Source organism: Cyanistes caeruleus, chromosome 38, assembly GCF_971803275.1.
Source record: "Cyanistes caeruleus chromosome 38, bCyaCae1.hap1.1, whole genome shotgun sequence".
In the NCBI taxonomy this organism is placed as follows: domain Eukaryota; kingdom Metazoa; phylum Chordata; class Aves; order Passeriformes; family Paridae; genus Cyanistes; species Cyanistes caeruleus.
In genome coordinates, this window is record NC_141739.1 from 905,702 (window position 1) to 919,857 (window position 14,156).

At 65.6% G+C, this 14,156-nt stretch overlaps 1 protein-coding gene across 1 annotated transcript in view; it reads left to right on the forward strand.

Moving 5' to 3' along the window:
• The window catches only part of RYR1 (ryanodine receptor 1), a 172,427-nt gene that overhangs the window by 116,628 nt on the left and 41,643 nt on the right, over nucleotides 1-14,156 (forward strand). The window contains exons 67-74 of the mRNA XM_086872036.1: nucleotides 350-590; nucleotides 2,048-2,135; nucleotides 3,264-3,356; nucleotides 6,842-6,856; nucleotides 9,243-9,413; nucleotides 10,328-10,387; nucleotides 12,019-12,156; nucleotides 12,933-13,045. Coding sequence (XP_086728162.1) covers nucleotides 350-590; nucleotides 2,048-2,135; nucleotides 3,264-3,356; nucleotides 6,842-6,856; nucleotides 9,243-9,413; nucleotides 10,328-10,387; nucleotides 12,019-12,156; nucleotides 12,933-13,045 — 919 coding nt within the window. The remainder of the gene's footprint in view (nucleotides 1-349; nucleotides 591-2,047; nucleotides 2,136-3,263; nucleotides 3,357-6,841; nucleotides 6,857-9,242; nucleotides 9,414-10,327; nucleotides 10,388-12,018; nucleotides 12,157-12,932; nucleotides 13,046-14,156) is intronic.

A 14,156-nucleotide genomic window follows, 5' to 3' on the forward strand; every position in this document is an offset into this window, starting at 1 on the left:
TGGATGGTCCCAGGATGGTCCCAGGATGGTCCCAGGGCGGTTTCTGCTGGCCCTGGCTGGTCCCAGGGTGGTTTCTGGTGGTTTCTGCTGGCCCTGGCTGGTCCCAGGGTGGGTTCTGGTGGCCCAGGATGGTCCCAGGGTGGTTTCTGGTGGGTTCTGGTGGCTCTGGCTGGTTCCTGGCTGGTCCCAGGGTGGTTTCTGGTGGGTTCTCCTGGCCCTGCTGACCATCCCACGCTCCCTCGGCGCCTCGGGGCGCAGTTTTTGGCCCTGGCTGGTCCCAGGGCGGTTTCTGGTGGTTTCTCCTGGCCCTGCTGACCATCCCACCCCACCTCGGCGCCTCGGGGCGCAGTTTTCGCGCAGCCCATCGTGAGCAAGGCGCGGCCGGAGCTGCTGCGCTCGCACTTCATCCCGACGCTGGGGCGGCTGCGGAAGCGCGCGGGGAAGGTGGTGGCCGAGGAGGAGCAGCTGCGGCTGGAGGGCAAAGCCGAGGCCGAGGACGCCGAGCTGCTGATCCGAGACGAGTTCTCGGTGCTCTGCCGCGACCTCTACGCGCTCTACCCGCTGCTCATCCGCTACGTGGACAACAGCCGGTCAGCTCGGGGGGCTTGGGGACGGCCTGGGGGGTGTGGGGACATCCTGGGGGGGTGTGGGGATGTCCTGGGGGGGCTGGGGATGTGTTCTGGGGGGGCTGGGGACGTCCTGGGGGGCACGTGGGGATGTGTCCTGGGGGGCTTGGGGACGGCCTGGGGGGCTGGGGATGTCCTGGGAGGGCTGGGGATGTCCTGGGGGGGTGTGGGGACATCGTCCTGGGGGGGCTGGGGACATCCTGGGGGGGTGTGGGGACATCCTGGGGGGCTGGGGGTGGCCTGGGGGACTTGGGGACATCCTGAGGGGTGTGGGGACATCCTGGGGGGGCTGGGGACGTGTTCTGGGGGGGTGTGGGGATGTCCTGGGGGGGTGGGGGTGGCCTGGGGGGGTGTGGGGACATCCTGAGGGGGTGTGGGGACGTGTCCTGGGGGGCTGGGGACATCCTGGGGGGGCTGGGGATGGCCTGGGGGGGCTGGGGATGTCCTGAGGGGGTGTGGGGACATCATCCTGGGGGGTGTGGGGACATCCTGGGGGGGCTGAGGATGTCCTGGGGGGGCTGGGGGTGGCCTGGGGGGGTGTGGGGACATCCTGGGGGGCTGGGGATGTGTCCTGGGGGGCTTGGGGACATCCTGGGGGGCTGGGGATGTCCTGGGGGGGCTGGGGACGTGTCCTGGGGGGCTTGGGGACATCGTCCTGGGGGGCTGGGGACATCCTGGGGGGCTTGGGGACATAACTGGGGTGAGCAAACCATGGTGGCCATGGTGACCCAGCCATGGTGGCCACAGGGGTGGTGACCCAGTGGTGACCACCCGGTGTCCCCATGACCCCACGACCCCCCAGTGACCCTGTGACCTCCCAGTGACCCTCCTGGTGTCCCCATGACCCCACGACCCCCCAGTGACCCTGTGACCTCCCAGTGACCCTCCTGGTGTCCCCGTGACCCCACGACCCCCCAGTGACCCTGTGACCTCCCAGTGACCCTCCTGGTGTCCCCGTGACCCCATGATCCCCCGGTGTCCCCATGACCCCCCAGTGTCCCCATGAACACGTGACCCCCCGGTGACCCCGTGACCCCCCCGTGACCCCCCCGGTGACCCCATGACCCCCCAGTGTCCCCATGAACCCATGACCCCCGGTGATCCCATGACCCCATGACCTCCCAGTGACCCCATGTCCCCCCGGTGACCCCATGACCCTCCCAGTGACCCCGTGACCCCCCTGTGACCCCCCCGGTGACCCCATGACCCCCAGTGACCCCATGACCCCCAGTGACCCCATGACCCCCCAGTGTCCCCATGAACCCATGACCCCCGGTGATCCCATGACCCCACGACCTCCCAGTGACCCCATGTCCCCCCGGTGACCCCGTGACCCCGTGACCCTCCCAGTGACCCCACGACCCCCCGGTGACCCCGTGACCCCCCGGTGACCCCCCGGTGACCCCCCGGTGTCCCCCCAGGGCCAAGTGGCTGACGGAGCCCAACGAGGACGCGGAGGAGCTGTTCCGCATGGTGGGCGAGGTCTTCATCTTCTGGTCCAAGTCTCACGTCAGTGCCGCTCCCGGGGGGATTTTGGGGGGTCCCGGGGGGATTTGGGGGGTCCCGGGGGGGTTTTGGGGGGTCCCGGCGGGGTTTTGGGGGGTCCCGGGGGGGTTTTGGGGGGTCCCGGGGGGATTTTGGGGGGGTCCCGGGGGGATTTTGGGGGGTCCCGGGGGGGTTTTGGGGGTCCCGGGGGGGTTTTGGGGGGTCCCGGCGGGGTTTTGGGGGGTCCCGGGGGGGTTTTGGGGGGTCCCGGCGGGATTTTGGGGGGTCCCGGGGGGATTTTGGGGGGTCCCGGGGGGGTTTTGGGGGGTCCCGGGGGGATTTTGGGGGGTCCCGGGGGGATTTTGGGGGGTCCGGGGGGGGTTTTGGGGGGTCCCGGGGGGATTTTGGGGGGTTCCCGGGGGGGTTTGGGGGGTTCCGGGGGGGTTTTGGGGGACCCGGGGGGATTTTGGGGGGTCCCGGGGGGATTTTGGGGGGTCCCGGCGGGGTTTTGGGGGTCCCGGGGGGGTTTTGGGGGGTCCCGGGGGGGTTTTGGGGGGTCCCGGGGGGGTTTGGGGGGTCCCGGGGGGATTTTGGGGGTCCCGGGGGGATTTTGGGGGGTCCCGGGGAGGGATTTGGGGGGTCCCGGGGAGGGATTTGGGGGGTCCCGGGGGGATTTTGGGGGGTCCCGGGGGGGTTTTGGGGGGTCCCGGTGGGGTTTTGGGGGTCCCGGGGGGATTTTGGGGGGTCCCGGGGGGGTTTTGGAGGTCCCGGGGGGGTTTTGGGGGGTCCCGGGGGGATTTTGGGGGGTCCCGGGGGGATTTTGGGGGTTCCCGGGGGGGTTTTGGGGGGTCCCGGCGGGGTTTTGGGGGTCCCGGGGGGGTTTTGGGGGGTCCCGGGGGGGTTTTGGGGGGTCCCGGGGAGGGATTTGGGGGTCCCGGGGGGGTTTTGGGGGGTCCCGGGGAGGGATTTGGGGGTCCCGGGGGGATTTTGGGGGGTCCCGGGGGGGATTTTGGGGGTCCCGGGGGGATTTTGGGGGGTCCCGGGGAGGTTTTGGGGGGTCCCGGGGGGGTTTTGGGGGTCCCGGGGGGATTTTGGGGGGTCCCAGGGGGGTTTTGGGGGTCCCTCACCCCCTCTCGGTGTCCCCCACCCCAGAATTTCAAGCGTGAGGAGCAGAACTTTGTGGTGCAGAACGAGATCAACAACATGTCCTTCCTGACGGCCGACAGCAAGAGCAAGATGGCCAAGGTGGGGCTGGGGACCCCGGAACCGCCCTCACCGGGACCCCAAAACCCACGGGGGGCACCCCAAATTCACCCGGGACCCCAAACCCCCCCGGGGGCACCCCAAATTCACCCCAAATTCACCTGGGACCCCAAAACCCACAGGGGGCACCCCAAATTCACCTGGGACCCCAAAAACCCCCCCGGGGGCACCCCAAATTCACCTGGGACCCCAAAGCCCCCGGGGGCACCCCAAATTCACCTGGGACCCCAAAACCCACGGGGGGCACCCCAAATTCACCCGGGATCCCAAAACCCCCCCGGGGGCACCCCAAATTCACCCGGGACCCCAAAAACCCCCCCGGGGGGCACCCCAAATTCACCCAGGACCCCAAAACCCACGGGGGGCACCCCAAATTCACCCCAAATTCACCCGGGACCCCAAAACCCACGGGGGGCACCCCAAATTCACCCCAAATTCACCTGGGACCCCAAAACCCCCGGGTGCACCCCAAATTCACCCCAAATTCACCCCTAATTCACCCCTAATTCACCTGGGACCCCAAAACCCACGGGGGCACCCCAAATTCACCCCAAATCCACCTGGGACCCCAAAACCCACGGGGGGCACCCCAAATCCACCCCTAATTCACCCCAATCCACCCGGGACCCCAAAACCCCCCCGGGGGACACCCCAAATTCACCCCAAATTCACCCCTAATTCACCTGGGACCCCAAAACCCACGGGGGGCACCCCAAATTCACCCCTAATTCACCTGGGACCCCAAAACCCACGGGGGGCACCCCAAATTCACCCCAAATTCACCTGGGACCCCAAAACTATCCTGGGAGAACCCCAAACACAGCCAGGAGCCCCAAAAACCCCTGAGGGCACCCCAGACACAGCCGGGACCCCCAATCCTCCCCAAAATCCCACCTGGAACCGCCCCAAATTCACCCCAAAATCCAACCCAGGACCCCCAATCCTCCCCAAACCCCCCCAAAACCTCCCCAAATCCACCTGAGACCCCAAATTCACCCCAAAATCCAACCCAGGACCCCAAATTCACCCCAAACCCCCCCAAAACCACCCCAAATCCACCTGGGACCCCAAATTCACCCCAAAATCCAACCCAGGACCCCAAATTCACCCCAAACCCCCCCAAAACCTCCCCAAATCCACCTGGGACCCCAAATTCACCCCAAAATCCAACCCAGGACCCCCAATCCTCCCCAAACCCCCCCAAAACCGCCCCAAATCCACCTGGGACCCCCAATTCATCCCAACCCTCCCCTCGGGACCCCCAATCCTCCCCAAAATCCCACCTGGAACCCCCAATTCACCCCAAAATCCAACCTGGAACCACCCCAAATCCACCCAGGACCCCAAATTCACCCCAAAATCCAACCCAGGACCCCCAATCCTCCCCAAACCCCCCCAAAACCTCCCCAAATCCACCTGGGACCCCAAATTCACCCCAAAATCCAACCCAGGACCCCCAATCCTCCCCAAACCCCCCCAAAACCGCCCCAAATCCACCTGGGACCCCCAATTCATCCCAACCCTCCCCTCGGGACCCCCAATCCTCCCCAAAATCCCACCTGGAACCCCCAATTCACCCCAAAATCCAACCTGGAACCACCCCAAATCCACCCAGGACCCCAAATTCACCCCAAAATCCAACCCAGGACCCCCAATCCTCCCCAAACCCCCCCAAAACCTCCCCAAATCCACCTGGGACCCCAAATTCACCCCAAAATCCAACCCAGGACCCCAAATTCACCCCAAACCCCCCCCCGGGACCCCCAGTTCACCCCAAACCCCCCCAAAACCACCCCAAATCCACCCAGGACCCCCCAATCCTCCCCAAATCCCCATCCTGGGGTCCCCAACTCTGTCCCCACTGTCCCTAACGCTGTCCCCACTGTCCCTAACGGTGTCCCCAGTGTCCCTAACTCTGTCCCCACTGTCCCCAACTCTGTCCCCAGTGTCCCTAACTCTGTCCCCAGTGTCCCTAACTCTGTCCCCACTGTCCCCAACTCTGTCCCCAGTGTCCCTAACTCTGTCCCCAGTGTCCCTAACGCTGTCCCCACTGTCCCTAACGGTGTCCCCACTGTCCCTAACTCTGTCCCCAGTGTCCCTAACGCTGTCCCCACTGTCCCTAACGGTGTCCCCAGTGTCCCTAACGCTGTCCCCAGTGTCCCTAACGCTGTCCCCACTGTCCCTAACTCTGTCCCCAGTGTCCCTAACGCTGTCCCCAGTGTCCCTAACTCTGTCCCCAGTGTCCCTAACGGTGTCCCCAGTGTCCCTAACGCTGTCCCCACTGTCCCTAACCGTGTCCCCAGTGTCCCTAACGGTGTCCCCAGTGTCCCTAACGCTGTCCCCAGTGTCCCTAACGGTGTCCCCAGTGTCCCTAACGCTGTCCCCAGTGTCCCTAACGGTGTCCCCAGTGTCCCTAACTCTGTCCCCAGTGTCCCTGACGGTGTCCCCAGTGTCCCTAACTCTGTCCCCAGTGTCCCTAACGCTGTCCCCACTGTCCCTAACGCTGTCCCCAATGTCCCTAACGGTGTCCCCAGTGTCCCTAATGGTGTCCCCACTGTCCCTAACTCTGTCCCCAGTGTCCCTAACGCTGTCCCCACTGTCCCTAACGGTGTCCCCAGTGTCCCTAACTCTGTCCCCAGTGTCCCTAACAGTGTCCCCAATGTCCCTAACGGTGTCCCCACTGTCCCTAACGCTGTCCCCAGTGTCCCTAACGCTGTCCCCAGTGTCCCTAACGGTGTCCCCACTGTCCCTAACGCTGTCCCCAGTGTCCCTAACGCTGTCCCCAGTGTCCCTAACTCTGTCCCCACTGTCCCTAACGGTGTCCCCAATGTCCCTAACGCTGTCCCCAGTGTCCCTAACGGTGTCCCCAGTGTCCCTAACTCTGTCCCCAGTGTCCCTAACGGTGTCCCCACTGTCCCTAACGCTGTCCCCAGTGTCCCTAACGCTGTCCCCAGTGTCCCTAACGGTGTCCCCAGTGTCCCTAACTCTGTCCCCACTGTCCCTAACGGTGTCCCCAATGTCCCTAACCGTGTCCCCAGTGTCCCTAACGCTGTCCCCAGTGTCCCTAACGGTGTCCCCAGTGTCCCTAACGGTGTCCCCAGTGTCCCTAACTCTGTCCCCAGTGTCCCTAACGCTGTCCCCACTGTCCCTAACGCTGTCCCCAGTGTCCCTAACGGTGTCCCCAGTGTCCCTAACGCTGTCCCCAGTGTCCCTAACGCTGTCCCCAGTGTCCCTAACTCTGTCCCCAGTGTCCCTAACTCTGTCCCCAATGTCCCTGACGGTGTCCCCACTGTCCCTAACGCTGTCCCCAGTGTCCCTAACTCTGTCCCCAGTGTCCCTAACGGTGTCCCCAATGTCCCTGACGGTGTCCCCAGTGTCCCTAACGGTGTCCCCAGTGTCCCTAACGGTGTCCCCAGTGTCCCTAACGCTGTCTCTTCTCTCCCCTCGGCTGCGGGTGCTGCTCCCAGTCCGGAGATGGACAGGTTAGCGGGGCGGGGGCTGGGAGGGGACCCCAGGACCCCCCGGTGGGGTCACCGTGGTTGGACCCCCCAAACCTCCCTCAGGCTCCTGTTGGGCGTGGCCGCCACCTCTGGGGTCACCCCAGGTCCCTCTGGGGGGTGACCTTGGCTGGGACCCCCAGGGCCCGTCCTTGTGACCTTACGGGGTCACTCCTGGTGCTGGGGGCGTCCCTGCTGACCCCTGACCCCAACCCTGACCCCCCTGATGACCCCAACCCTGACCCCCCTGATGACCCCTGACCCCAACCCTGACCCCCCTGCTGACCCCTGACCCCAACCCTGACCCCCCTGATGACCCCTGACCCCAACCCTGACCTCCCTGCTGACCTCTGACCCCAACCCTGACCTCTGACCCTGCTGACCCCTCACCCCTGACCCTGCTGACCCCTGACCCCAACCCTGACCTCTGACCCCAACCCTGACCTCTGATCCTCCTGACCCCTGACCCCAACCCTGACCCCCCTGCTGACCTCTGACCCTGCTGACCCCTCACCCCTGACCCTGCTGACCCCTGACCCCAACCCTGACCTCTGACCCTGCTGACCCCTGACCCCATCCCTGACTCCTGACCTCTGACCCCAGGCGGGCGGCTCGGAGCAGGAGCGCTCCAAGAAGCGCCGCCGCGGTGACCGCTACTCGCTCATTGTGGCCACCCTGTCCCTGCTGACCCCTGTCCCTGCTGACCCCTGTCCCTGCTGACCCCTGACCCTGCTGACCCCTGTCCCTGCTGACCCTGCTGACCCCTGTCCCTGCTGACCCCTGACACTGCTGACCCCTGTCCCTGCTGTCCCCTGACCCTGCTGACCCCTGACCCCTGACCCTGCTGACCCCTGTCCCTGCTGTCCCCTGACCCTGCTGACCCCTGACCCTGCTGACGCCTGACCCCTGCTGACCCCTGACCCCTGTCCCTGCTGACCCCTGACCCCTGACCCCTGACCTGTGACCCCAGGCGGGCGGCTCGGAGCAGGAGCGCTCCAAGAAGCGCCACCGCGGTGACCGCCACTCGCTCATTGTGGCCACCCTGTCCCTGCTGACCCCTGACACTGCTGACCCCTGACCCTGCTGACCCCTGACCCTGCTGACCCCTGACCCCTGACCCCTGTCCCTGCTGTCCCCTGTCCCTGCTGACCCCTGACCTGTGACCCCAGGCGGGTGGCTCGGAGCAGGAGCGCTCCAAGAAGCGCCGCCGCGGTGACCGCTACTCGGTGCACACCTCGCTCATCGTGGCCACCCTGTCCCTGCTGACCCCTGACCCTGCTGACCCCTGTCCCTGCTGTCCCCTGACCCTGCTGACCCCTGACCCCTGACCTGTGACCCCAGGCGGGCGGCTCGGAGCAGGAGCGCTCCAAGAAGCGCCGCCGCAGTGACCGCCACTCGCTCATTGTGGCCACCCTGTCCCTGCTGACCCCTGACCCTGCTGACCCCTGACCCCTGTCCCTGCTGACCCCTGACCCTGCTGACCCCTGACCCCTGACCCTGCTGACCCCTGACCCTGCTGACCCCTGACCCCTGACCCTGCTGACCCCTGTCCCTGCTGTCCCCTGACCCTGCTGACCCCTGACCCCTGACCCTGCTGACCCCTGTCCCTGCTGTCCCCTGTCCCTGCTGACCCCTGACCCTGCTGACGCCTGACCCCTGCTGTCCCCTGACCCTGCTGACCCCTGACCACTGACCCTGCTGACCCCTGACCCTGCTGACCCTGCTGACCCCTGACCCCTGACCTCTGACCCCAGGTGGGCGGCTCGGAGCAGGAGCGCTCCAAGAAGCGCCGCCGCGGTGACCGCTACTCGCTCATTGTGGCCACCCTGTCCCTGCTGTCCCCTGTCCCTGCTGACCCCTGACCCCTGTCCCCTGCTGACCCCTGACCCCTGACCCTGCTGTCCCCTGTCCCTGCTGACCCCTGACCCCTGACCCTGCTGACCCCTGACCCTGCTGACCCCTGTCCCTGCTGACCCCTGACCCCTGACCCTGCTGACCCTGCTGACCCCTGACCTGTGACCCCAGGCGGGCGGCTCGGAGCAGGAGCGCTCCAAGAAGCGCCGCCGCGGTGACCGCTACTCGGTGCACACCTCGCTCATCGTGGCCACCCTGTCCCTGCTGACCCCTGACCCTGCTGACCCCTGTCCCTGCTGTCCCCTGACCCTGCTGACCCCTGACCCCTGACCTGTGACCCCAGGCGGGCGGCTCGGAGCAGGAGCGCTCCAAGAAGCGCCGCCGCGGTGACTGCTACTCGGTGCACACCTCGCTCATCGTGGCCACCCTGACCCTGCTGACCCCTGTCCCTGCTGACCCCTGACCCCTGACCCTGCTGACCCTGCTGACCCTGCTGACCCCTGACCTGTGACCCCAGGCGGGTGGCTCGGAGCAGGAGCGCTCCAAGAAGCGCCGCCGCGGTGACCGCTACTCGGTGCACACCTCGCTCATCGTGGCCACCCTGAAGAAGATGCTGCCCATCGGCCTCAACATGTGCTCACCTGCGGACCAGGAGCTGATCGCCCTGGCCAAGGGACGCTACGCCCTGGTGAGCCATGGGGACACCTGGGCACACCTGGGGACACACCTGGGGACAGCTGGGGACAGCTGGGGACACACCTGGGGACAGCTGGGGACAGCTGGGGATACACCTGGGGACAGCTGGGGACAGCTGGGCACACCTGGGGACATCTGGGGACAGCTGGGGACACACCTGGGGACACCTGGGGACACCTGGGAACACCTGGGGACACCTGGGGACAGCTGGGGACACCTGGGCACACCTGGGGACAGCTGGGGACACCTGGGCACACCTGGGGACACAGGGGACACCTGGGAACACGTAGGGACACACCTGGGCACACCTGGGGACTCCTGGGGACACCTGGAACACATCTAGAACCCGATCTAGAACCGAGTCTAGAACCGAGTCTAGAGCCCGATCTAGAACCGAGTCTAGAACCGAGTCTAGAACCCGATCTAGAACCCGATCTAGAACCGAGTCTAGAACCGAGTCTAGAACCCGATCTAGAACCCAATCTAGAACCGAGTCTAGAACCCGATCTAGAACCTGATCTAGAACCCGATCTAGAACCGAGTCTAGAACCGATCTAGAACGCTCTAGAACTGAGTCTAGAATCCAGTCTGGAACACACCTGGGGACCCCTGGGGACACCTGGAACACACCTGGGGACCCCTGGGGACACCTGGACACACCTGGGGACACCTGGAACACACCTGGGACACACCTGGGGACCCCTGGGGGACACCTGGGGACCCCTGGGGACACCTGGAACACACCTGGGGACACCTGGAACACACCTGGGGACCCCTGGGGACCCCTGGGGACACCTGGGCACACCTGGGGACACCTGGGACACACCTGGGGACACCTGGGGACACCTGGGGACAGCTGCCGTGGGTGTGGGGCCCTGAGGTGTCCCCTGTGTCCCCCCCCTGCAGAAGGACACGGACGAGGAGGTTCGGGAGTTCCTGCACAACAACCTGCACCTGCAGGACAAGGTGAGCCCGCTGGCACCTGTGTCACCTGTGTCACCTGTGTCACCTGTCACCTGTGTCACCTGTGTGTCACCTGTGTCACCTGTGTCACTGTGTCACCTGTCACCTGTGTCACCTGTGTCACTGTCACTGTGTCACCTGTGTCACTGTGTCACTGTGTCACCTGTGTCACCTGTCACCTGTGTCACCTGTGTCACCTGTGTCACCTGTCCCCAATGTCACCTGTGTCACTGTGTCACCTGTGTCACCTGTCCCCAATGTCACCTGTGTCACCTGTGTCACCTGTGTCACTGTGTCACCTGTGTCACCTGTCCCCAATGTCACCTGTGTCACTGTGTCACCTGTCACCTGTCCCCAATGTCACCTGTGTCACCTGTGTCACCTGTGTCACCTGTCCCCAATGTCACCTGTGTCACCTGTGTCACCTGTGTCACTGTGTCACCTGTCCCCAATGTCACCTGTGTCACCTGTCACCTGTGTCACCTGTGTCACTGTGTCACTGTGTCACCTGTCCCCAATGTCACCTCTGGCACCTGTGTCACCTGTGTCACCTGTCACCTGTGTCACCTCTGTCACCTCTGTCACCTGTGTCACTGTGTCACCTGTCCCCAATGTCACCTGTGTCACCTGTGTCACCTGTCACCTGTGTCACCTGTGTCACCTGTATCACCTCTGTCACCTCTGTCACCTGTGTCACCTGTGTCACCATTATCACAATGTCACCTGTGTCACCTGTGTCACTGTGTCACCTGTGTCGCCTGTCCCCAATGTCACCTGTGATTCCAGTGTCACCTGTGAGCTCGGTGTCACTGTGTCCCCAGAGCTGTCCCCAGTGATGTCCCCAGTGATGTCCCCAATGTCCCCAGGTGGAGAACACGGGCTCGGCGCGCTGGCAGATGGCCCTGTGTCCCCAATGATGTCCCCAATGATGTCCCCAATGTCCCCAATGTCCCCAATGATGTCCCCAGGTGGAGAACACGGGCTCGGCGCGCTGGCAGATGGCCCTGTGTCCCCAGAGCTGTCCCCAGTGATGTCCCCATGTCCCCAGTGATGTCCCCAATGATGTCCCCAGGTGGAGAACACGGGCTCGGCGCGCTGGCAGATGGCCCTGTGTCCCCAGAGCTGTCCCCAGAGCTGTCCCCAATGATGTCCCCATGTCCCCAGTGATGTCCCCAGTGATGTCCCCAATGATGTCCCCAGGTGGAGAACACGGGCTCGGCGCGCTGGCAGATGGCCCTGTGTCCCCAGAGCTGTCCCCAGAGCTGTCCCCAATGATGTCCCCATGTCCCCAGTGATGTCCCCAATGATGTCCCCAGGTGGAGAACACGGGCTCGGCGCGCTGGCAGATGGCCCTGTGTCCCCAGAGCTGTCCCCAATGATGTCCCCATGTCCCCAGTGATGTCCCCAATGTCCCCAGGTGGAGAACACGGGCTCGGCGCGCTGGCAGATGGCCCTGTGTCCCCAGTGATGTCCCCAATGATGTCCCCAGTGATGTCCCCAATGTCCCCAGGTGGAGAACACGGGCTCGGCGCGCTGGCAGATGGCCCTGTGTCCCCAGAGCTGTCCCCAATGATGTCCCCAGTGATGTCCCCATGTCCCCAGTGATGTCCCCAATGATGTCCCCATGTCCCCAGGTGGAGAACACGGGCTCGGCGCGCTGGCAGATGGCCCTGGTGCGCCAGGCCGGCCGTGACGAGGACAGCGGTGACAGCCCCGAGCAGGTCGTGCGCAGGGTGCAGGAGGTGTCGGCCGTGCTCTATCACCTGGAGCAGGTGAGGGGGTTTGGGGGGGGGTTGGGGGTCCCCAGGTGACCCCAGGTGACCCTGGGTGGCCACAGGTGACCCCCAGGTGAGCCCAGGTGGCCACAGGTGACCCCCAGGTGGCCCCAGATGAACCCTGGGTGACCCCAGGTGACCCCAATGTGACCCCAGGTGGCCCCAAGTGACCCCAGTGTGACCCCAGGTGTTCCCAGGTGACCCCAATGTGACCCCAGGTGGTGCCAGGTGACACCCGGGTGACCCCCAGATGACCCCCACGTGACCCCAGGTGACCCCCGGGTGGCCCCAGGTGACCCCAGGTGACCCCCGGGTGACCCCAGATGATCCCAGGTGACCCCCAGGTGTTCCCAGATGACCCCCAGGTGACCCCCAGGTGTTCCCGGGTGACCCCCAGATGACCCCCACGTGACCCCAGGTGACCCCCGGGTGGCCCCAGGTGACCCCAGGTGACCCCCGGGTGACCCCAGATGACCCCAGGTGACCCCCAGGTGTTCCCAGGTGACCCCAGGTGACCCCCAAGTGTTCCCGGGTGGCCCCAATGTGACCCCAGGTGACCCCCGGGTGACCCCAGGTGACCCCCAGATGACCCCCAGGTGTTCCCAGGTGACCCCAGGTGACCCCCGGGTGACCCCAGATGACCCCCAGGTGACCCCAGGTGTTCCCAGGTGGCCCCAGGTGTCCCCAGGTGACCCCCGGGTGACCCCAGATGACCCCCAGGTGTTCCCAGGTGGCCCCAGGTGGCCCCAGGTGACCCCGGTGTCCCCCCACAGACGGAGCACCCCTACAAGTCCAAGAAGGCCGTGTGGCACAAGCTGCTCTCCAAACAGCGGCGCCGCGCCGTCGTCGCCTGCTTCCGCATGACCCCCCTCTACAACCTGCCCAGGTGGGACTGGGGACACTGGGGACACCTGGGGGGACACTGTAACCCCCCTCTACAACCTGCCCAGGTGGGACTGGGGACACTGGGGACACTGGGGACACCTGGGGACACTGGGGGGACACTGGGGACACCTGGGGGGACACTGGGGACACTGGGGGAACACTGTAACCCCCCTGTACAACCTGCCCAGGTGGGACTGGGGACACCTGGGGACACCTGGGGGGACACTGGGGACACCTGGGGGGACACTGGGGACACTGGGGGAACACTGTAACCCCCCTGTACAACCTGCCCAGGTGGGACTGGGGACACTGGGGACACTGGGGGGACACTGGGGACAGCCTGACCCCCCTGTACAACCTGCCCAGGTGGGACTGGGGACACTGGGGACACTGGGGACACCTGGGGGGACACTGGGGACACCTGGGGGAACACTGTAACCCCCCTGTACAACCTGCCCAGGTGGGACTGGGGACACCTGGGGGGACACTGGGGACACCTGGGGGGACACTGGGGACACCTGGGGGGACACCCTGACCCCCCTCTACAACCTGCCCAGGTGGGACTGGGGACACCTGGGGACACCTGGGGGGACACTGGGGACACTGGGGACAGCCTGACCCCCCTGTACAACCTGCCCAGGTGGGACTGGGGACACTGGGGACACCTGGGGGGACACTGGGGACACTGGGGACACCTGGGGGACACTGGGGACACTGGGGACACTGGGGACACTGGGGACACTGGGGACAGCCTGACCCCCCTGTACAACCTGCCCAGGTGGGACTGGGGACACCTGGGGGGACACTGGGGACACTGGGGGGACACTGTAACCCCCCTGTACAACCTGCCCAGGTGGGGCTGGGGACACCTGGGGGGACACTGGGGACACTGGGGACACTGTAACCCCCCCTGTACAACCTGCCCAGGTGGGACTGGGGACACTGGGGACACCTGGGGGGACACTGGGGACACTGGGGACACTGTAACCCCCCTGTACAACCTGCCCAGGTGGGACTGGGGACACCTGGGGACACCTGGGGGGACACTGGGGACACCTGGGGGGACACTGTAACCCCCCTGTACAACCTGCCCAGGTGGGACTGGGGACACT